The 24,372-nt window shown below is 40.2% G+C and overlaps 1 protein-coding gene and 1 long non-coding RNA gene across 10 annotated transcripts in view; both read right to left on the bottom strand.

Annotated features, from left to right (window-relative positions):
* The window catches only part of ralgapa2 (Ral GTPase activating protein catalytic subunit alpha 2), a 105,888-nt gene extending 100,290 nt beyond the window's left edge, over positions 1-5,598 (bottom strand). For 6 of the 9 annotated variants that reach the window (XM_032500988.1, XM_032500986.1, XM_032500982.1 and 3 more), the window contains exon 1: positions 5,325-5,598. In XM_032500988.1, the coding sequence (XP_032356879.1) occupies positions 5,325-5,430 (106 nt within the window). In that variant the 5' untranslated portion in view covers positions 5,431-5,598. The remainder of the gene's footprint in view (positions 1-5,324) is intronic. The other 3 variants (XM_032500983.1, XM_032500985.1, XM_032500989.1) reach the window with 1 other exon arrangement.
* Positions 5,599-18,225: 12,627 nt separating this feature from the next.
* LOC116670460 (uncharacterized) overlaps positions 18,226-24,372 on the bottom strand; it is an 8,686-nt gene continuing 2,539 nt past the window's right edge. The window contains exons 2-4 of the long non-coding RNA XR_004327029.1: positions 19,782-19,849; positions 19,608-19,690; positions 18,226-18,352 (exon numbers count right to left, since the gene is read on the bottom strand). This is a non-coding gene — a long non-coding RNA (uncharacterized LOC116670460). The remainder of the gene's footprint in view (positions 18,353-19,607; positions 19,691-19,781; positions 19,850-24,372) is intronic.

Genomic DNA, 24,372 nt, shown 5'->3' with positions numbered 1-24,372 from the left:
TTTTTTTTTTTTTTTTTTTTTTTAAGTACAAATGAGGAAAGACACAAGACATTGAAATATATTAAAGTAGCCTATTTCATGCAAGCGCCAGACCATTACAGAAACACGTAATGACATCCCTGCAAACAACTAACAAGACCCATGACTTGACAAATTGCTAATATTTGATGTGAACACACTGCAGCATCAACACATTAAGATGTCACCAGACACTATGAGGTGTGGTGAGCCAGCACCAGTAATAAATAAATACAATGTGCAATAGTTAACTGCTCTGTTTTATCATAGCATAGTTTGCTATTCTAATGGCCCAGGGATTGCAGCACAGGACATATTTATACCACCAACTGCTTATCTTGACACTGGCACCAGTGTAGAGGAAGACTCACATATGCTACCTTAAATGCCAGAATAACAAAGGAGAGTAATGCAAATATATCAATAAGAGTTAATGTGTACCTTTCATTTAACACATTGCCTAACCAGTTCATTAACAGGTTTATTAATCTGATTTAAAAATCAAAAGTGGAAAACATGGCCAAAATGCAGATTTACATTATACCAACTTCCAAACACGGTTAAATCCTACTCTGACCAAAATAAGTTTTTCAAACGTATTTCAAGCATTTGCCATTTGCACACTGTAAATGCCTCATGAGCTGTTTTGGATGCTAACAAAATAAACATTGTGGTTTATCTCTGTTAAAATGATGAGGTCATCATATTTTACCATCCAACATCTCCTGTAAGGCTGGGTATGACAGAGGAAAGAACGTAGGCTCTGTATTAAGCAGCACTGTCTCTAACGTACAGTGTTCAGGGTTTTTCCCCAACTAATTTTAGGCTGTCAAAACAAAAACATAAAATGGGCAGCCTGCCTTTGATTTCGAGATGCAGGCCAAACCAGATTCCCTAACTCAAGAAGCACTTGACTGATATTGACAGTCAGATAGTAACAGTTTTTCACAGTGGTCACACAGGTCAAGGAAAGTAAATCACACTGTAACATTTACTACAGTCATCTGAATTTATTGTAGTTCTATCTAGCTAATCTACAATCTAAGTTAAAATCATGCAACATTACATTCCTCCATAATTTAAATGTTTACCAGCTGATTCTGTGGCTCAATCCTTCTTTCAAATCTTCTTCTCAAGCAGCTCTGCTAAATGACCAGACCATAACAGAAGCTGTTATCGTAATAGGCAACACCACCAGCCAGAGACCTGTTAATGGCCGTCTAGTGTCGCAGAACAGCTACAGCGGACAATTGTGTCTTAATAGCTTTTAACAGTGTCACAAACAAATTATGTTTTTCCCCCTCAACTTATTATATGCAAGTGTAGTGCAAGAGTAGTGCATGTGTGTGTTTTATCATTTAATCAGGGTTGTCTTATATTTTGGCAAATGATGTAATTGAAATCAATTTGTACAATTTTTTTTTTTTCATTAATCCACTACAATGTATAGGCACTGGAAGTATTTTCATAGTGAAACTTTAAACTAGTTTTAACTTAATTGTGTGATAGCCTGTAAGGATATAAGAGAAAAAGACTCAATTCCCCTAATGGTTAATAAAAGTAAGATAACAAAACATTAGTTATTGCTTACTCTGATAGTTATGCCACTTGGGGGGGGGAACTCAAGTGTCAACATTATGCCTATATAGTGTGGGATAACAGATGATAAGAGGCTGACATTATTCACAAGTTTAACCTGAGTGTTTTACAAAATGGGAAGAATCAGAAGTCGAGTGATCACGGCCTTTACTTCAGCCCCACAGAGGACCTTGCTGAGAGCCCTTCCAGTGTTGTGCAACCTGTGCTCATGGTTTCCTTTGGTGCTTCACCTTGTGATTTCATCTTAGCACTTTCAGTTAACCCAGACCTCAGCAACACTTAGCACATGCACATAGAGAAAAATAAGGTGTAATGACAGACACTTTATTTAATGTCTTCTCAAAATGAGAGCAGGGTTTCCTTTAAAAACATTACCTTTGGCTACAAACTCACAGGCAGGCACTCACAAACACATCTGACTGTTATCACTAACAACACTTGCATACATTAACTGTTGTTCGCACCCAGTTCACCAACAGGTTTGAAGCTTAGATTGATTACAGCCGTTAAAGAGAACAAAATGGGGAGAAAAAACTCCTTAGGATATAGCTTGTACAATTCAGTTGATTGGGTAATGTAGTTAGTTGCTTCAACCTCATAGGGCCCATGTTCAAGTCCTCATGAGAGCAAAGCATGCAGAATGAGTACAAGCTCCAGTAGCACTGGCTGGTCTATAGCTGTCCTGGCACAAACATCTCCTTCTGGAATCAATGCATATTCCTCTAGACAAACACTCCTGTGTATAATCAAATTAGTGAGATATCTTCTACATTGTTGCTAGCATTTTGACAATCTACTTCAGGCTTATTTTTTGAGGAATTGGAGCAGTTGCATACAACAATAAATGCAGAATGAGTTGAGACCGAGCTTGAAAATGACTTTAAACAGGAAACAGTCGTTTGTGCCTCAGTTGAGAGAAGCAGTGCATGATCAGGTGGTTTGCTGGCCTCCTGTAATTAACAACCTCAGCCAAATTCAGCCAGGCATGACCAGCAAATTAACATGCAGCAGCTTTCACACTCTATCCCACAGATCTGCTCAGTGAGCAGAAAACCAATACAGGGCCACTCTGAAAATAGCCCAGACCACAGATTGTCCTTTCAACTCCAATACCACTGACACTAAAACTAGGTTCAACAAGCTGGTTATAACAGATTTCTGGTCCTGGTACTACAAAAGCACAGAGACAATGAGACACAACTTACAACATAATTGACTATTTTAACTTTTATAGCTTAACGGACAATGAATTTGAAGGGGGTCTAGGACAAGGTCAACAAGCTGCTAATAACTCACATTTTGTATAAATATTGGTGTGACACTTGAACTTTGAATTTAGGAGCCCCCTAGAAATTGTGGATGAAATATAAAGAAAAATTCTGTGTCATCACAGGTTATGACAATTTTGTTTAATGTTACTTAAACACACCACAGCTGTTGACATTTTACAATCACCATATGAAGGCATTAAGCCTGACAGTCTTACTTTCCATCTGAGGTGAAATGCTTCTCTTACAAATATAATGAATATTATGATTTACAAAAAATACTGCTGTCAGCAACTAAATGAGGCCAGCTATATGCCCTCAAGTCCCTGTCCTCAACAACAGTACATCTCTCATCACTGCTTCCTGTCCATACAGGAAGCACCAGCACCAGGAGGAAGTCCTTCCTTAGCTGAAAGCACGGTGAAATCAGGGAGGCTGGGGGACATCAGCATGTTGACCCTTCTATCAGCTGCTGGACAAACAGACCAGCCTTATCTTTAACTGCACATGAGGGAAAGAAAAACACAGAGGGCACGCAGAGCTCGGTATTGACCTCCACTTTGGTTGCACTAGTCTTGACATTGAAGGTGTGCTATGATAGCAAAAAGATCTAACCATGTTCACTTCCAACAGTTTTTTGCACAAGCTTCTGGAAACTCTTTAGCTGATAATAGCTTTCACAGTTGTGACATTGTGCAAGAAATCAATAAAACAGCAAACATACCACTGTGTCTGATGCATGCTTATCTGATGCAAGCAGGCATCAGACCCTTTCCACTGAATTCTATTGCTACAGCAGACATACAGTCATCGGAAAGTTGTGTCCAAAAGTGCCTAATTTCCCCATCATCTTGGCAATATTAATGTGGTTCACAGTTCTCATAATGTTCTCTTGATGTATTTAAAGTTAAATTTGATCAAAATCAGTCACAGCAAGAGATCTTAGAACAGTTCAGGAACCAAGTTATATTACGTTTTTGAAATACTGTAAACCATGTTATTTTGGCAAATATCAAATCATATCATTAGAGAGATAAAGCTTTAATAATGATCAGAATATCAACTTCACCTATACTACTTTATTGAGTAATGACGAGTTGATTAGATTACATATTAAACTGCAATACTTAGAGAACTTCATCCTTACCAGAGACAAACTCTACGGGTACAGAGCAATACCTGAGCATAAGTGACTATACTGACTGAAATTCTGTAGAAAAAGAACATCATAAAGTATGTTGCACTTATAATGAATCCAAAGGAGTTTTCCTCCATAGCTCACAATTCCCTCCTGACAGCTTTCTTCCTCTCCACACTTTCCTAAAGTATTCACTGACCCCGTTTTATTTGCAGTCCCCAGTACTATGAAGGTCGTCTAGGTTGTAACAGAAAGACTACTTAGGTCATATGTAATGAAAAACGTATACCTATCATACATCTGAAGTTACACTATAAAAAAACAAAAACAAACGTTGCTGTATTGTTAATATGTGTTTCTGAGACAGGCAGACTTAGCAAAACTGAATGGAAATAAACTATTTAACTTGCATGTGATTTGTCTTCAACTTAAGCTACATGTTTTGCAAAGTGGATTTGGACTCTTTAGCCATCGTGATTGTTGATCAATGAATGAAACCATAAGAGTGGATTGGAAATAGATTCCATTATATGTAATACAAAACTCTGATGTGCAGCACAGGCTTCTGCAGTACAGAGCAATTACGTGTATTTTCGATTATTGAAGTGAAGGAAGACAGGGCTGCTACAACAGCCACACAACACTTTTATGACGGTCATAAATACTGCACTTCCTTGTCTAATGAAAGAAACAAAAGGACTTCAACAGTCTATTTTCTTCACGTTTACATTTTTTATAATTCTCAAATCACATATCTCTAGGAGGATATTGTGACTTGATTGCAGCTCACAATACAACCAGAGGAAAGCTATATTCTCACTTCAACCTATAAAGTATTAAAACTGTAGCTTATGTTTTCGATGTGTCGAGACAGAGAGTTGCAATTCCTAGGTTTTTAAAACTGCCAGGGTAGCACGGGGCTAAAAGACAACAAAGGTTGTGGTTACGTTAGGCAAATGCTTCTTTACGACTGATGCCCTGACAAGGCAGCATCAGTTAGCATTGGCTGGCTAGTTAGCGGCTAGGGGAGATAGCTCATTTTAGCCAGCTAGCATCCATGCCTTTTCACAGTGAGACTTGTCTGATATTAGTACGTAAAAAAAAACCAATAAAGACGTGTGGTGGGTGGCAAATACTTCAAATTGCAAAGGCGGTTTTTACAGGGATTTTTTAGTACCTGACAGCCAGCCAGCTAACCTGACGCCTTGTCTGACGTTAGCTGTCGGCCGGTGCCAGTTAGCTAGCTCGGCTAGCTAAGCCTCGGCAATACAGCATCAAAAGCCCGGTGACATTTAACTCACCTAACAGTGACCGGAGGTGTTTCAGCCGGGTCAGTACATCCTTCTTTGGGTCCAGAACTTTCTGTGTAGATTTCTTGACGTCTCCATGCCCCCTTCGAGTGAACATTCCGCTATAAAATGCAACCGTGGAAGCTGAAATCACCTGTGTTTCACCATACACCAAGTCTCCAGTGTGACTGTCACTTTCCTCACCACCACTCTATGCCTGCTCGGTAAACATTCGTCTGACTGCCACTAGTGTCTCGTTTTTTTGTGGGTGTGTAAACACGGAAGCTCAGCCTGACAGAGAGGAGTGGTCACATTATATGAATACGCCTCCTTGTTTATAACCGTTTTACCTTGCACTTCCAGTTGGTTTTAATCAATTTTCATTGCAAATACAATTTCCTGTTTTCATGCATTTATTTGAATCATTTAAACTTTACTATACTTAGGCCTACATGTTTTTTAGTTTAAGGCCAAGCTATGCATCGTGACAACAGGGGGGTCGTTCAAGTCCCACACTTTTGCATCCTGAAAGAAGAGAGAAAGACAAGCTTATTTTCTTGCAGTCAACTTTAGGTTGGAGACTAGCACTTATCTTCATGGACTTATCGATTTCACTTTAGCTCCTATAATAGAGGTTTTTTAAATGACAGCTTGGGTTCTGGTTGTTGCAATAGCTCCCAAACGCCCTCTGGTGTTTAAATAGTTATATACAATTCACCAGGAACAACATTAAAGAAATGCATGGCAAGTAGGAGAAAGAGACTTGCAAAGGTGAATCTTTTTAATGGAAATAGCCAACATGTTTTAGATTATATTGTTTGGGATAACTCTGCAACTAAAGTGTATATTCTCAATGCCTATTTAAACTGCAATTATGTTCTTGATTATTTTTTGACATAGCCTAAAATTTCAAGTCCCCATCAGAATTTCCCAAAGCCCAAGTTGTCATATCCAAACTGCTTGTTTTTCCGACCTACAGTAAAAAAACAAACAATATCTTTAGAACCAGTGACTTTGGGCCATTTTTTGTGCTTACAATGGCTTAAAGATTCATCATTATTACAGTAATTAAATTATAGCAGTAGTCAATTATAAATTTTCTGTCAATTCACTTATTGATTAATTAACTAAACATTTACAGTCTAGACTTTTTCACCTTCTCCAAGGGCTTCAGGAAAAGGTCAACTATAATGCATGTTTTAACACACTTCAAGAGTAGAACAGTGTTTTGTATTTAAATGTATGCACTGCAGCAAGGACGCATTCAGCATAGGCTACATGTCTGATATTAAAAAGAAACTGGATATTCATAGTGTCTTCAATGTTTGTCATTAACACATTATCATAACAAATAAAAATGTGTGACATTTTATTCATAGATTATACAGTTTTCACTGCAGACATATGGACTTGTCATAGCATGATAAGCACATGTGTGTTTAATGACATTAACAATGGTTTCCATTCCAGGGCTCTGGTATTGTGCATGTAGATACTTGTTGGCTCTAAATGTTGTTGATTAGACTTGTGTTTTTCCTGCTATTAGCTAAATGTAAATAGGGCAAATGTGTCTGCTGTAAAAAAATAAAATAAAAAATAAAAGGTCTATTAAGGTGTAGGTGTTTTTTTTCTGAATGCACATCAATGCATATGCCTTTACGATATCTTACTGCAATTAACTCCAGCTTAGAACATTTTTTTTAGGTCACTTTATAGACAAAGCCTGTATTAAAAATACTGTGTTTCTCCCTACTAATATTCATAGCTAACCAGTTGTTACAATGTAGTTATGAATGAACCAAGGAAGCTAAATTCCAGATGAAAGACACCTGTATTTTTTTATATTCACGCTATGGTGGAACTTACAAAGAGAAAAACGGTAGAACAGTTTCGCTGCTCATTCAAGTCACTGCCACTTGACACTTTTTGAAGAATTAATATCAGAATACAAGGGGATTTTTCTTAAATAGCAGAGCTCTCCTGCAGTTAAAGTATACTCATGGTTATGCTAAATTGAACAGAGTTCAGTGTGCTCATGACTTTAATGGATTTTCAAAATAATTTGTTCTACATGGTTGTGCAGACAGCAAATTCCATCTTGGAAATGAAAAAAAGTGTTTATGTTCTATGAGATGAATCTTAAGTTTGAAGAAAATTGGATGAATCCGTTAATCAACTCCAACAAACCGACATTCCGTGCAATCTCACACTTCTGCTTGTCTGAATCTATCTGTCTTATTTTGAAGGCAATTAATTTGGAGGCCAAGCTGGGAAAATTATTTTATTTACACATTTTAGACACATCTCACTAAAGTCAGGACTTAGACGGTAGAGCTCAACATGGTGACTGAGAAAACTTTTCAGATTTATGATTAGTCTACTAATAAAAAAGAAATAAGCATATAGTCATGACTGTGACACTGTCCCCACTATCAAATACCATGTTATGCAATACTGCAGTTTTTGTTCAGACTTTATATTATAAGATAAAGTATTATTATGTTTTTCAATATTAATATATTTTTTTAAAGTTATTGTACTCACAAAAAATTCAGTGAGAATTGGGGATGCCCAAATTTACCAGGAGATGGCGCCTAAACCATCAGGGATTTAAGGCAAATACACATACCAACACAAGTTACACATTTCATTGTGTTTCTGTATATTTTCATGATTAAAAAGTACACTTTCACGACCTGCAATTATAAGATTTTAATTGTAAAAACAAAAGTGAGAAAAGTATTCTATATGGCAATAGGGAGAGAAGCTAATCAAAACATATGTAACAAAAGTATCAGAAAGAAGTAGGTTTTGTTTGAATAACACAACTCTGAATGTAAAATAAAAGCCTTGACAAAAATGTCAGTGCTTAGACGTTAACTGTGAAGGATCTTATACTCAATTAAAAAACACGTTTTTTTTTTTTTTTTCATCTACCACCCTCACAATTTGAGCATTGACAATGTTGTAAGTGTTTGTTTCTCGTTTTCAAGGTTCTGCACAATGGATGTCTTGAATGATAGGAGAGAGAACAGAGGGTAGTGAGAGCAGAGGCCGGAGAGGAGGAGTAAAAAGAGGAGTAAAATCAGCCTTTGCCCTGCAGTTTGGTATGACACTCATTATCTGAAGTGGGCCATTCTGAGAAAGGAGGAGGTTGCCTGTCACAACAGATGTTGATTATACAAAACAGGGTAGTTTGGAAGGATGCGTGAATAAAACACAAGCTTGCTCACTCACATGCTCTCTCACACACACACACACACACACACACACACACACACACACACACACACACACAGGGTTATTGTTGGTGCTTTGTCACCAGTCTTAATTGATTGTAATCACCATTCCTTTTTGGCAAACCTCCCCTGTTCTTGAAGTCCATGTTATTGCTCATTATCTAAAATAGCATGGACCTATGATAATCCATCAATAATAACAATGGATGGGACTGCATATTTTCTTCCCTCTTTAATCTTGCACCTGGAAGTATTTTTGGGTCCAGCTCATTTCTAAAATGATATACCATGGGCTGAGACAATTCAACTTTTACAGTTTGCTGTAGAGCCCATACACTTCTTTCTCAAAGATAGTTCAGTGCCGAATTAGACAATTATGGTGCCAACTGTGACATTACTTTGGAATGAGATCATTTATTCTCATTTATTCAAAATGGAATTTTCAGAGTAAAAACCAGTCTAATTTATTCTTTTTCATACAGGCCCAGAATTGCCAATTTCCAGTTCCTGGCAAAGAAATGAAGGCCTCACTATGACCAAATGGTGGCACTGTAGCCTTACAAATGTAGACCTGCCTTTTCATGGCCGTGCTGTCGGACTAATTCCAAACCAAGGTTTGAAAAGCACTTGTCTGCTCTAAATTGTTCTTATAAAGAGCTTGGAAATACTTGACTTTTCTCCTTATGTGGTTATGGATTTCCTTTTTGTACAATTAAGTGCCATTAAAAGCTAATGTATCCTGTTAAACCACACTAAGGTGTTGGGGTGGACAGTGGCACAGTTATCCATCCGCATATTGTGAATAGGAGCCCACTCTCTGGGCATTTTTTGAAATCTATATTAGACCATTCAGAAACTTCAGGATCCAAAGGATCAAAAGAGAAATGTCCACAGGGCTGCTGAATTTTCTGGCTGTGAGACCACCCACAGCTGCTAAACATAGATGAGCTATGGAGCAATGAAATGATGAAACAAAACCAATCTTTTTGACTCAACCAGGCGCACAAACATGTAGTATCTAATGCAAAAACCTTTCTTAGTTTTTTGTTCACAATTTTTTGTTAGCCCTTAGAAGAGTAATCATGAAAATATTATTGTTGATCAATTGTATTAAATATATGTCATTAATTAAATACATTTTAGGCTCCCTGTTATATTATAGTACATTGTATAAAGTATCATATTGGAAACCCCTTATTGAGTCATTTGATAACAGCCATTTCTACAAATACGGCAAAAACAAGAGCCTGTAATTTGACATGCCATCTCCCACCAGGGGTCGTCATGGTGTCCTTCACCACCAAGGTTATCGCACAATTAAGTTCAAAGCACAATGGTTATAATTGTAGAGCCTCTTCCTTTTATTTTGGAATGCTGAAAAATGTTTTTTTTTTCTATATAACCAAATGAGGAAACACATTGTGTTTCCATATTAAATTCTTTACGTCTTATTTTTCAGACACTACAAATGTGAAGCTCTGCATATGGATATAAGCAATTTGTGAATCAGGTGTTTGTAATGCACACTGTAGTTTGGAGCACATCTCCAAAGAGGTTAATGAGGGGGCACTCTGAAGTAATTAAAGCAAGAGCATTATAAGGCAGCAGTTTCACATAAGGCACTTATAGCAGCATAACCCATACTAAATTAAAACTCTTTGCTGACAGCATTCGGTATCTTCTCAGGTAATCTGCTGTGAAATTAATAAGGAAGGAGAATTGAATGACTAATGTTGGCAAAGAAAGGCCTTTTTTTTCTTCATGCAGTATGCATGACAGGGGTCTCTATCAGGAATGTGTGATCCTCATTGTGCTGAAAAATACTTCTTCAGGTTTTCACCGTAATCTGATTCCAATTTCACTTATGGTGTGACACCTTAGCAACAAGCAAGGAGGACATTTAATTGAAATGTCCATGCTTTTAATTGGATTCTGTTTAGATTTGAAATTACCTCCTGAATTACAGTCTTGTACCTTTAAATGCTGATACAGAATGGTTTCCAGCGGTGATCAGTTAAGGAGCTAAAATAATGCCTCGGTTTAGCGGTGCGTCTCTGTGTGGAGGCAAAATGAACATTCTTGAATTTAAAGACAACAATAATTCAACCTGGAGTCTTGCATTTCAAAGACAGAAAGACAAATAAATTGTTGTTTGTTAACAATTTAGGGCTTAAGTGACATTGTGGCATGCTCCTGTAGTAGCAAGCCTGGGATTCTATTTTCTTTTTTTCTAGTGATATTTCTTCATCAAACTCCAATATTTTCCAATCACGGTATACAGTGCTCTTTATCATAATATTGTATTTTGACCCACAAAGGCCTGTTACCAATCATACTGTGGCTGCTAGATATCCATTGCAAGGCAAGTGAACCAGGCATTCATAATATCAAAGTTAAGCTGAAGGTGTTAGCATTCGGCTCTGACATGTTCCGGTAAAGTGTGGGTGGTAGGCAGCGAAGCTTCCTTCACCTCTTTGAGGGTTGTGCTCTTCCAACCTCCTACATTGAGAATTGTCAATTTTTCCCATTCTTGGACCCTAGTCACCCTGCACTGGCTGCGCAAAACATCCCTGCCTCCTCCACCAACAGCCATGACCCCCTCTGATAAGCTTGGAGTTCATCCCTTTCACTGATTAGTTTGCTGGCAGATTGAATGCCCATGTCTACAACCCTGTGTCACCCCAGCTGGCTCTACCTGTGTGTGGTTAGATCAGCAGGTGGCTGGCACACTGAACAGCATGATACTGAAACCATTATTTATACATAACAGTTCGCTGTGTGCTCAGCAAAGCCATGTATCCTACTTTGGGGAAACAACCACCTTGGTTATTTCATAATTTAGGAAAAAAAGTAGATTATGCCTTGATTTATTCTAGGGATGCTTGGGAATAGCTTGCAAAAAATGTTATGTGTGATTCTAGGATTCATATTCAGTTTAAGAGTGAGGAGCCGGAAAATGTGAGGTCATTAGTAACTTATCTGTCCAAATCTCCTCTTTTCAGTAAACTGTGTGCGTATGTGTGTGGGGTTTGGGGGTTTGCGTGAATTCACATGTTTGTTTGTTTACCATGCCACGGCTGGCCCAAGTTGGAGCCACAGGAGTGTGAAATAACAAGCACAAGAGGGATTTCACGCCTTGCCTGAGCTGAAAAGGTATGTTTTTCTCAGACAACTAAGTCCATTTCCATCCCCGACAAACTTTGTTTACTTCCCACTAGTCACTGCCTACCTATTTTCAAAAAAAAAAAAACATAAAATTAAACAGAAAAATTATATGGGTTCCCACGGGTATAGTGTGTCCAGGTTTGCTTATGCTACAACTCTGGCCTTTTTTATCGCTGTTATCAGTGGCACACGGTGCATCATTAGACGAAGACAAACAGCTCAGTTTCTTTTTGGGGGGCAGACCCGCTGACAGAAAATCAATGCACGGTTTCCCATGAGCACCTAATTAGCTGTACACTTGTACACTGTTGAAACACGGGCCAGATCTCTTTGTCTGCTGAGTCGATCAGGTGAAATGCATTAGAGACACCTTCAGAGCTGATAAAGTGTCAGAGAGGTGAGGAGTAAACACACAAGTGACACTTATGGTCTAGCACGTCTCACAACCACTATATTCTTTGGCAGACTTGATTTGAACTTGGTCCACGGCGCCGAAGCATTTCACACTGAGGGCAATATATGTTTATCAAGTAAGCTTTCTTATCTCCCAAACACCTCCAGTGATATTTGTAAAAGTCAGTTGGCTATAATAACACAGGGTCAGGAAACAAGTGCTGAGTATATAGAATAAAAATAGAAAAGTTGAGTGCCGCGCAGAAGGCAGTTTTTCTGCATAGCTCTGACTCAATTGGTCTCTCACTAGAAATTGTAAACATTCAATAAAAAGGAAAGAGCTGGGTAAAAAAAAAAAAAAAAATCTAAAATGTCCAATCCTATTCTATAACCTGTTAGAGTGACACTTGCGAATTTCCACTATGGACAAGGTGGCAGTACAAACGCAGATAGACGAAGGGGAATAAAAGGGACTTCTCATGACAAACTTTCTGGAAATGTCAGCCTTTCATGCTTTTGAGAAGACCTATTTCATATCTATTACAGCAGGCATTCTGTGTCCGATATTTCAGATTTGAGTCCTCCCCGCACTGCAAATCCTCTGCCAATCTTCTGCCCTTAAGAATCTCTGCCAGCCCTGATGCATTATTCCCCCTACCTCCTCTCTCCCCCTTTTGATGTGACAGAACAAACCGCGACCTATTAGGATTAAGGCTTTGAAAAGATCTTTGAAGCCGCTCAAGGTTCCTTTAAACTGGGGAATGACAATATGAGCTGTGTGGCAGCAGATGCTGAATGGAGTGATTGCTAGTCCTCCTCAGCAAAGTCTCCTGTCACACAACATAGAGGCATACAAACACTCACACATGCGCGTGTGTTTGTGAGTGCACACACACACAAACAACTCGCAGCATCCGTCCTTCACCCAAAGCACTGCAGTTGTCTTTTGCAATACATGTATTGTGCTCAGAAATGCAGATTTGGGTCCAGCATTTTCCTTTATTTTTTGTTGTTATTTTTTTTGCAGTGTTTTGCTGTCAATTGTCAGAGCTGAATTTGGCACCAAGCCTTTGCTGTATCTGAACTGTTGCCCAGGATGAAGACAAACAAAAATGAAAATTCCTTGTATTTTTTTCTATAATGATCTGTTTCTGTTTAGGACACAGTCATGTCATGCATCATTGGAGGCATGATGCTGAAATGTGAAGGACGGGGGTAAACACAGAAAGATGTGAGCTCTTGGAAACAGACATGAAAGAGTGAAGTCGTAACCCACTTGTGTGTGCTGACGTAGTCTGTACGAGTGCGTGTGAATGAGAGTTTTGTGTCTTAAAAACATAATGGCATGCTGTGGGAGCAGTTTATCTGGCAGCATATTAAAGGAGTTCCCACTTTTCAGTGCAAAGATTCTCAAAAGCACAGAAGAAATTTCATTTTTATCTTTTTTTCACAATGCCTCAACACTGACAGAGCATCTGATGATACTGAAATATCACACTGATGCAAAGGAGAGCAAATTAAGTAAAAATGACATACTGAATGTTACCTATACACTTTACTTCAGTTGCAAAGACGTGGCAGAGTGCAAATACCACTGCTAGGCATCTCCTGCAATCAAAAAAGAATTTAGCTTTCTTTTATCTAATCACTTCACTGAATATCCCTTATCATACCTGCCTCGCCCCTAGGTAGCCAAGGACAGATGGGATATCAAATATTCAAACTGGGTGATTCCTAGAGAGATTTATCTTGGAAAATTTTACAGGCGATCCTATTTAGATATTCACTGTCTGTTTTACATTGGTGTCTGGGGTTAAACATGCCCCGGTGTGAGATGTCACTGAGAGACAGTCAATGTACTGATAGCTGGTCTGTGGAGAAATGAAGCCATGGGATACAGAGGGTAAAGGCTTCTCAGTGCACAGTCAGAGAGACAAGTTCTCAGGGAGCTGCCACCATAGAGCACATATTGATCTGCCATTGCATCTTATCTTAGTGACTCCAGATTAAAATGCTCAACATTGGCTCTCCCTCTCTCTCTCTGCCAGGCTGAAGGCCTTTCTATATCCCTGAGTGGAGGAGCTCTAATCTCCCCATGAAGTATTGGGAGCCTATCACTGCCAGAAAAACGCACAGTTCTCACTGCAGAAAAAGGAGAGCTCAGAAATTAAACTGCTTAAAATGCTCCCCTTCTAAAAATTAACTGGAATGATAATCGGATTTGATTCGCGCTCTGGGTCTTTTGATTCTGTTTTTTTTTTTTTTTTTCTTTAAAGAATGTTTTGCTCTGCCACACCCTCCCTTTCTGACTCCTTCTACTTCTTCAGATGCCGTTATCATAATCCAAACAATTGGCTGTTGTAACTGTACGTATTCCTCTTGTGGGAAATGGCTGTGAATCAGATCCTCTCGGGTCTTATTTAATGTCCTTTCCAAATGAGCGGGGGAAGAGTTGAAGCTCTGACAAAAAAACAGGCAGGAATAAAGGGGAGAAAGCCTGGGCAGACAGACGGATGAGCCTCAGGCTCCAGGGCTTTGACTTTGGCCAAACAAACGTTTGTTTTTCAAAGTGTTTTTATAGTGGGAACGATTAAGGCGGATGTGGACCAAAGTCCCCCACCACCCCCTGCCCATCCGTGGTGTTGTCAAACGGTGCATTGAGAAGAGGGGTCGCACCTGTTAGGGCAGCCCAGAGGAGCAGGACCAGGGTGATATTGAGCAGGGCTTTGTGGGTATCAGAGTCAAAACAAAGCTGTCAGCCAGGGCTCATTCATCTTTGATGTTCATTGATGAGGAAACTGGTGGGCCTCAACAGGGCATTGTTTCCTCTAAGTGGTGCCCATTGATAGCCAGAAAGCCACGTTTGTTTTTAGTCTCTGACGGGTGGAGCTCATTTTAAAAGGCTTAATGGTGCATTTAACCAGTCCAAAACACTGTGCTTTGAGCCCTCCTTGTACCATTGGCTCAGGGTTGTCTTCCTGCTTCCTAAATGGCTTATAAACAATAATAAAATGCTAATCATGTTTGAATGGCCAACACCGGTGGGCATGCATTTATCGTCAAGCCCCGGGCTCTTCTAAATGCCTGCTGTGACAAATCAAGATCCAGAAACGAGGGCATTTGACTGCCATGGTGTCTGCTTCCTGGCCCATTCTCCACCTCTTCACTCTCTTTGTCATAAAAAAACCTGGATAGCCTTCATAAAGTGCATTTCTCATGCTATTGTTCAGCTAATCATATCCTCTCCAACAATTTCAGGATGTGACAAGATAAGATAGGGAATATTAATGCCATATCGCCTCATCTCAAATTATGAAAATGTGTGGATGGGGGGGGGGGCATCGAGGTAGGAAATAGAAATCAATTTGTAGCGCTTCCATTTTGTATATTGCCTTGAAAAGAAAACAGTAATTTTCCATGTTATCTATCTCAAATCCTATTAGAATCAGGTTAATTTAGTGCCAACGATGTTATCATTTCATTCTATCAGTCTTTGAGTGCTCTCTGTTTGTAAGGTGTAACTGTTCGAATTTAATATCATGTCAGATACCATATCTGACTGAAGCGTGATCTTGGTTATCACTTGCTGAATGGTGAATGCAGGAACACCACATTAATTAAATACTCAATTGTAACACGCTTACAATGCGGTCTACCTTTGAATAAAGAGAACGTAACTGTACTGCTGATGAAAATCCTTCCTTTCTTCCGCTGTGATAACATGCCAAGTTGTTTATCATTCAACTCTTAGCTTGACCTTACGTGCCCTGTTTTTTATCTTTCTTTGCGACATTTCCCTATTCTATATCTGCATTGAATCATTGAATTTAATTGAGAAATATAACCTTGACTTTAGTGTACACTCCAGTAATGTACTGTACAATAGAACATATATTCTTTATAGTATAAATACTCTATGGACTGCAAGTTTTAAACATTCTGAGCTGCATGCTCATAATTTACCACTATAGATCTTGAATTCATGAATATGAATGTGTCTTTTTCAAGAGCTGGCGCTTCTTGTCTTGTTTCAGTGCAGCGGTGTATCAAGGATGCACAGCCACATCTTACCTTAAATAAGAGTCTCTGTTTACACCTTCAAAGCACTGGAAAAAGAAGCTCTCACAGAGTTTCTTTTCCTCTCCCTCCTGATTGTTTGCGAGCTTGATTCGCTTGGATTCTTAAATGATAGGCTCATATAGAGTCCCAGACTTTATTTATGTGGGCGCGTATTGGTTGGCTGCCTCCTTAAGCGTGAGGAGATATGCAAGAGCAATCAAATATTTCTATGGCTTGTATAAATGATGGTGGATGGGAGAGGAAGTCTGAATTTTTCACTCCTCATTTGTGGTTCAATTGCCAGAGTGTGTATTGCCTGTTTTTCCGGAAAGAAAATAGATGGCTTTGTCACTCAGTATGCATAAACTGTTTGGTCTGTTTGTTGTACGCTGTCAACGGAAATGATAGCAATTCTATTTGTCTTATGAGAAAGACATTGGTACAAAGTCTGAATAGCAGTTTTCATGAAAGGGATTGTTTGTCCATTCTGAAGTTATTTTCGTTAGACATTATATGACATATCTTCATGGACCCTTTCAAATGATGAACTCCCTGTCACAAAGTGATATGTTAAGAGGATAGCAGAAAAGAAACTTGATTTTTTTTGCATACACCTCAGAAACCACAGTTTGACATGCTGTGCTCTTATTTCTGCATATACTGTTGTGTTTAGAATTCAAAGGTAGTATCAAGCGAAAACTAGATAAAAGTGCTGGTAATTATGAGCTACTCATTCGACACTAATAATACAACGCATAGATTGCAATTTTTATCTTTAGCTAGAATGACAGACTGTCATGCATACAGCCCCTCCACATCTACCTTGCAGTCTCATATCATCCAGCACTTGAACCAAACATATATTTCTATCAAGGCGCGGGAGAATAGCATACTCTGTTTGGCGCAGAGGAGGTGTCCCCTTCTATGTCTTCACGAGAGAGGGTGAGAGAAAGACAGGGGAGAGAGAGAGCTGGTACCTCTCTTTTGTTCACTCCCCTCTCTAACTGGTAGTGTTTGACTTCCCCCAGCCAGGAGTGGGTAATTCTGGAGCCCTGTGTGAGGTTGTTAGATCACTGAGGCCCAAGACAGCACCATTCTTTGCAGACCCTTGACAGCAAATATGTGGTAATGATATTGTCTCCTGCTGGGTAATAACACACAATTCAGACTGCCACATACTGCAGTCGCTGGGGAAAAAATGGAGGGGAGAGAGAAAAAAAAGAATTACACTGAAGTACTGGAGGAAAATGACAGGAGAAATGTCTTCAACCTGAAGTGCTATATTGAAAAAAATTCACTCCTGCAGGACACTGCAGTGGGAACAACTGTTTTATTCCCCTCTTCTCAATATGATGTGGCCATTGTTATCTGTAATAGGAACAAGGTGCAAATGTCCATTTGTGAGTTTATCTTTCTTTTAAAATGGGACTATTTAAGGATAATTATGTTCCTACTTGGGCATTTTAAGCAGTCCAGTCCCTGAATGCTAAATACTGTTAGTTGGCTGTTGACAAAAAACATGGCTTCAAATGACTAAAGCTCTTTGTGTCCATGTCACACACTGCATAGTTAGTGTATAGTACAAACAGAATGTTCCTACTATGGAGACCTTCCATTGTTAACCAGACCACACTGGCAGCTTCAACCTTGACCTTTTTGTTGCTCCACTTGGTACTCGGCTTGTAATTGTCAACACCATCCATCACTGGCCAATCAGCAGCTGGGATGGGGCCCGGTCCCCCTGCTGGAGTGTGAAATTGTGGCATGTGATCCTTAATGTGCGTGAAGTAGACAAGGCCTTGACACAATGCATCAAGCTTCAGGGGGGCTCCTCTATTAGCCTCCCGCTGTGCCCCTGGCTGCCTGGACTTATTCCTAGGGATAAGTTGGAATAATAGTGTTATGTCTGCATGCCTCCAAGACACCTTTAGCCTTCCTCAGGCACAGGGCTGTCTGTCAATCAAACCCCTGGCCAGTTACTGACAGGACGGCAGGTAGCAAGCATATCTGCCAAGTCCAACACACCTACCAACATATTTTCCATTCTTTTTTACTAGTAAAAAAATTGCCAGTGAGGATATTTGGGCAATCCTCAGCTCCAAATGAACCCCTTTCTCACATTCTTCAAAATTATCTTCTCTGGTCTTCTCTGCTAATGTCCATGATCTTAAAGACCTTGCCTCTCTGTAGCATGAGAGAGGGAGCGAGAGAGAGAGAGAGAGCGAGAGAGGGGGTGACTCCCTCTCCTTATTCATACATTTGACTGCCAGAGCAGCATTGTGCAATGGGCTAAAATAAATGAGAGCACCATGTAAAGGTAGCCTTGATACCACACGACTGGGTGAAAAAAGGGAGACACATTGAAACGGAAGAATTCATCTTTTCTATCAGCCCATCCGCTCACGAGTTGAACCAGGTATTCAAATGGGTTCAATCTCAGCCGCTCAGATTTGCATAACACAGACAGATGAACTCAAGTGATTGAATTGGGCTAGGTGGTGTGAAAAAAAGAGAAAAGAAAATGAATTTCCAAGCGAATTAGGAAATGATGGAAACGACAAAGGGTACATTATTTATTTTTCACACTGAAATAATTACGGAGTTAACCTTTCCTTTCAATGCGACAGCCCTCTAAACCCTCTTTATCACAGGGAATTTGATGCACTGGACTCTCATGGAAAAAAACTTGACTCTTTTGACGAATAAAAGACCACCATTACCTATTATCTCACTGCCATACCTGTGTCTATTTTACCACTGGCCCAAGCTGGTCAGCTAGTTTGCATTGGTCGGCTAAGCTCCACCCGAACGTCATGTTTTGTTTTCTGTCAGTGATGTAACACTAATGTCCGGGCAACTTCCCTGTAACTGTCAGTGACCACTATAGAGTGACAACACTGCAGGAGGGGAAAAAGCAATTTCATGGTTCACTCTGTGGTTAATGTGCTGCTGTAATCTTTAGAGAGGCCTGTCCTTTTTGTTTAAGTTTCACAGAATAAAGGACTAAGCTCAGCCCAATTAATCACTGGGCTAAAAGGTGGCTGGAAGCCATACACTGGGAATGGGCCATGGTCAAACATGTCTATGTGTGTGTGTGTTTGGTTGAGCGAATCAATTCTTTCAAAAGGATCAGCTGGTGTGTATGTTTTTACCTGAGTGTGCAGTATGGGCTTTTTTGAGAGGAGGGGGGTGGGTGTACTTTACGGAGTTTACCTTTTGTGTGTGTGTTTGCGTGCTGTGCTCACGCAGTCAGGTAAGCCTCTCTAATTGCTGCAAGGTGCATTAGCACTCAGCCACCCCTCTCTCTCTCTCTCTCTCTCTCTCTCTCTCTCTCTCTTTCTCTCTCTCTCCCTCCCTATGTCTTTGTTTTTCCTGTCAGTGCCAGTCTGCAGGCCAGAAGACAATCAGACCAAAAGGGTCATTTTCTGCAAGAGCTCACCTCCCTTCTCCAAGCCTCGCCACTGACAGGCTCCCGCTCGGCAGGAACCCTAAATTAACACTTGACGTCTGCGAGGCTCAGCCCTGATGAGGCCACAGAGAGACAAAATGTCAGAAAACAAAAACTCGATCATTTTTGCTTCATTTCCTTCCACTGCTGGAGAAACACACTCACCTGGAGGGCTGGAGAGGGCTGTGGTGACATGCACTCCCATATCTGTTGCCGTGGATCAACCCAGCATCCTATTGGCAAAGGTGAAAGGTTGAGAACAAATAACAACAAAAAGATACTGAGTAGGAATTGGTAATTAAGCAATCGTACTTAAGAAGGGAGAATTGAGTCGTTTTGACACCTGTTGGGTTTAAATCGATAAGGTGAACTCCACTCTCTTTATTTCAACACATAAAGACAGAATTTGGATTATTTTGTCAAGTCAACATGTACAAAATACAAACACGTTTGCAAAAAAATTATTAATTTATTTCCCTGCATTGGGATTGCATTCATCTCCGTTTTGCCATTACAAAGTAAATTATTTAGTTTTCCTGAGTGCATCAACAACAACCCTTGTAATTATTCCTCACTGGGGATGTGCACAACACTATAGGACTCAACACTGTAGAGGAGTATGATACTATTTGAAGCCTACTTCAAACACAGTGCCCCCAGCGAGTTCCGATAGCGCCAGTGTCTATTTTATTATTTGCTTTATCTCTTTGTTGCGTGAGAGTTTATTTGTTTACATGAGAGAGATTGGAGGTTTGGTGATCTGAGCAAATTGCAGCAGAAAGTACTTCAGATGGGAATGACTGTAATTAGCATGCTCTTAAATGTGGAACGCTCTTCTAATGTTTTTGTTTACGTGGGGCAGCTGATCCGTGACTCGGTGCGGGGGCGGCCCACAGGCAGGTTAAAATCACTTGTCATGCCAGAGATCATCATTATGAGCTTACAATTGGTCAGTGTTGAGGAACAATCAATGCAGCGCCAGGTAGACACTCTACAACCAGAATATGCGGTGAGATTTTGTGTGTAATTTTGTATTTATAGTTGTGTTTTCCAGAGTGGATAATTTGAACATATGAGTGCGTTTATGTGTGAATGTCTGGTCAAGCTCATGTTTTGGCTCATTTTTTTCTTCTTCTTTTTTCTACGCTAAACGAGCTGTCTTTCCCTAATCTCTGCATCTACACTGAAGAATATGTTCCATGACACTCATTAAGAGTCAATTAAGAATTTGCTGGTGTGCCCAGTTATTCAGTCAGTGATTATATTTCACTGGAGGATAATATCCAGGTAAATTAAGATTTCGATTTAATTCAGCCCTGGTTGTCGCTGCATCTCCATTTCACATCATGAAACAATTGAGATCTTATCATAAATTAAAAGTGGGGGGATATTACACCTAATTTAAAATATGCACATCCACAACTGCACGCACAGCTTAAGCATCCGCCATGATATTGTGAAAAAAAGAAAGAGCGAAACAATTAAGCGCCTTCCGCGCAAAACTCAAAAGGCTGTGAGATACAATTCATTAAAATGGCAGAGGAATTCAGGGCGGAAACTCTGCCTTAAAGAGTTCTTGAGAAGAATAAAGGCAGGCATCAAAAGAGAATGAGACACGAAAGGAGCAAAGAGGAGACAGGAAGTTGGGAAACATTGAAAAGAGGGTGCCATGGTAGCCAGGTGACAGTGTGACAAAGTTGTGCTTGTTACAAATGTTCCCAGACTTCCTCCCTGTTACTCTCTCTCCCTCCCTCAACCCCCTTAGAGCCCATTGCAAACGCTAAGCTCCGGCATCTGAAGTGGCAACACTTGAGATGGTGAAAGTGACAACATCTTAACATAAGCTGAGGGGCTAAAGTGAAAGTCAGTGCGAACCCCCAACCAACCTCTCTTTCCACCCACATCCTTCACCCCTGATCTGTCATCCCTCTTAACCCCCACACCCCCCCATGCATGGGCCACACAGTAACCATGATGTGGCTGTTTGGACATCCAACCTGCCTTCAACAACAAGAAAGTTACAGGTATAGAGCAGTGATGAGACTACCCATGATTTAAGAATGGAAATAAAAGGTGAAGGGTCGAGAAGAAGGAAGGAATCCCTCTCCGTCTCCTCTCTTTCTATGTTTCACTGTCATCGTTGGTCCTTCCTTCCACTTCCAGTCACAGGTGCCTCCAAACAGAACTGGAAGCATGTAATCCGCCCAAATCCAGCCTCTTCCGAGGAGTGTAAAACCAGGAATGTTCTGTGGGGGTCACGGGATTAGACAGAATTCATGGTGGTACCTTGGCTTGAGAGGCGGAATTAGCAGAGTAGAAAAAAAAGGGAGAGGAGACTGAACTGGTTTTGTATTAAAATGAGCTTACCAGGTGGTCTCCCTCCCAAAAGTGGACACAGTGTGTCAAGTAATCTGAAAAGCCCCCGGGTGTTTGTTGCTCATTGGCCAGAGGCCTGGTAAAAAGAGAGAGCGAGGGACTGAGAGAAAGCGAGAGAAAGGAGAGGGGGGGCTGGCTAGGGAGGTGGCACTGATGTGGCCATTGAGGCCTCAGTGAAATGTCTGTCAGGCTTGGTTTACCACGACCACAGCAGTGATTAGGGCCCTTTTGATGACAGGTTTAGTTTTCTGTCCATTGGCAAGAAAGTGAGAATGGACAAGAGGGAGGGGTTGGGGAGGAGGGTTGGGTTGCATTGGGAGACTTTGGGGGTGAACGTTTACGCACTGTTGCAGGAAAACGGGAGGGGTGGAGATGGAGGGGGGTGTATATTAATGTCTTGCACCAGGGAGCTCCTACGTAATTTCCCAGCGGGTCATGGGGTCAGGTTTGTATTTAGTTAGTGGTAATGATCTCGTTAGGGATCTGAATGGACCACCGTCTAAGCCCATTGAGGACAGCGAGTGTGCCTCCCCATCCCCCACCTCTGCCTGCCTTGTGTGGGCTTACACAGCCCGTGAACTGTGATTAATGGACTTCCAGGGCTTAATAACTTGCAAAACAGTATTAAACAAGGGAGGCCCCGGGACAATCGGAGAGGCTACCCAGGCAGAGTAGGAGGTGGCTGTAAACAGTCCCCGGCAACAATTGCAATGCATGGAATTAATTGAGATGGGCCACTCACAATGCTACAGCTGGCTAGTGGCAGGGAGCCAGGCCTGGGAGAAAGCTTCAGTGGTGCTTCCAGGTGGCCCAGACCAGGCAAGGCCTTTTCAGTTTTGTAAGTGTTAAAAAATAGAAGAGGAGAAAGGCTACATTTGTGATGGGGAGACAGTGAGAGGAAGCCATTGAGTAGAGACAAGAAAGAGATTAAAGCGCACAGAGAGTGATAAGCAGATAACAGGGGGACACATTCAATGGAACAAGTAATCCTTGACATGCAAGCACAAATATGAAGCCTTTTGTCTCTTGTGTCTAATTCAAGCCAATGCGGAAAGTGGCAAAGCAAGAATGGGGATCCACATTAACACAGTACACACAGACAGATAAAACACACTCATCTGTCCAAGTGCACACACATACACAAACATTTCATCACAAACTCCCTCCCCACCCTTCCCACATCTCCTGGCCGTCTTATATTCTTTTTTTTTCCCACACTTGTGCCCTCTTGTCTGGAAACAAATGATCCCAGCATGGAGTCATGAGTACTGATGTGTTCAGACCACCCTCCACTCTGTCATGGAGCTTGTCTTTTCTCCTAAGCATTGGTGTGCATTTTATGCCGGTATAATGCATCTCAAATTTGTAAATATAAGCAATGGGGACCACTTGTGTCGAGGGAAAGCACTTTTTAATGGACATGGGAAGTACATTGGTCTACTTTGTGAAAAGGCTTCTGTTGAATGGATGAAATTTAAATTGACTGGTTTGTAGTCAGAGAAACAACAGAGAACAATTTTTTTTGTAAATACATTTTTTACAAATAGATGTTAAATGTTTTGTTTAATTTGCAATCTTGTCCAGCAAACAATTTGCAGAAGTATGTTTGAAAACGAATACCAGAGATTACAGTTTTTTTCAATTGTTGAGACAAACAATGCCAGCACGCAGAAAGTAGATACTGGCATAAAACAGCAAAATTGCACAGCATGTGTTCAATTATAGGTAATTATGAAACCATTTGGAAAGCATTTGATTAAAACATGAACAGGTAGTTTCTCTCATCACGAGGCATGTGAGATAAATGTTTTCATTTTATGCAATGTAACCATTGTTTTTATCCCTTAGATTTAACGTCAATATTATCCTAAAAAAATAGCATTATGTTGTACATTTCACATATGTATATATATATATATATATTATATATATATAAATAAATTCTGACATTTTAGAATTGATTTCTTATATTTTGTCTTGCTTCAATTAGAAAAATATGAATTATCCACATCAATATAGCAACACACTTGTCTTTGGCCATATTACAGAAAGAACATTGAATAAATGCATGCAGTTGCAAATAGAGAAGGCTTAGCTGTTACCGGTGTTTGACATTCTCTCCAGTGGGTTTGGCTTTTCTCGACAGTGTCTCATCTCCAAATGAGTGACACTGGGGTCATCCTAATCTGCTTTTCTTGCAGATCAGAGACAAGTTGGACAAAAGCTCATTTTCCTATTCACTCCAGTGTAGAAGACCAATATGTCTCCAAAGTATTTGCACAAACCCTTTACTTAATCAGCAGCTGAGAGGTTATTCAGAACCAGTCGGATGTTCCTTCCAAGGTTCTGATATATATAGTATATATATATATATATATAT

The sequence above is a fragment of the Etheostoma spectabile genome, chromosome 20 (genome assembly GCF_008692095.1).
Source record: "Etheostoma spectabile isolate EspeVRDwgs_2016 chromosome 20, UIUC_Espe_1.0, whole genome shotgun sequence".
NCBI classification, from domain to species: Eukaryota; Metazoa; Chordata; class Actinopteri; order Perciformes; family Percidae; genus Etheostoma; species Etheostoma spectabile.
The sequence above is the reverse complement of the archived record's forward strand: the minus strand, read 5'-3'. Positions and strand labels throughout refer to the sequence as shown.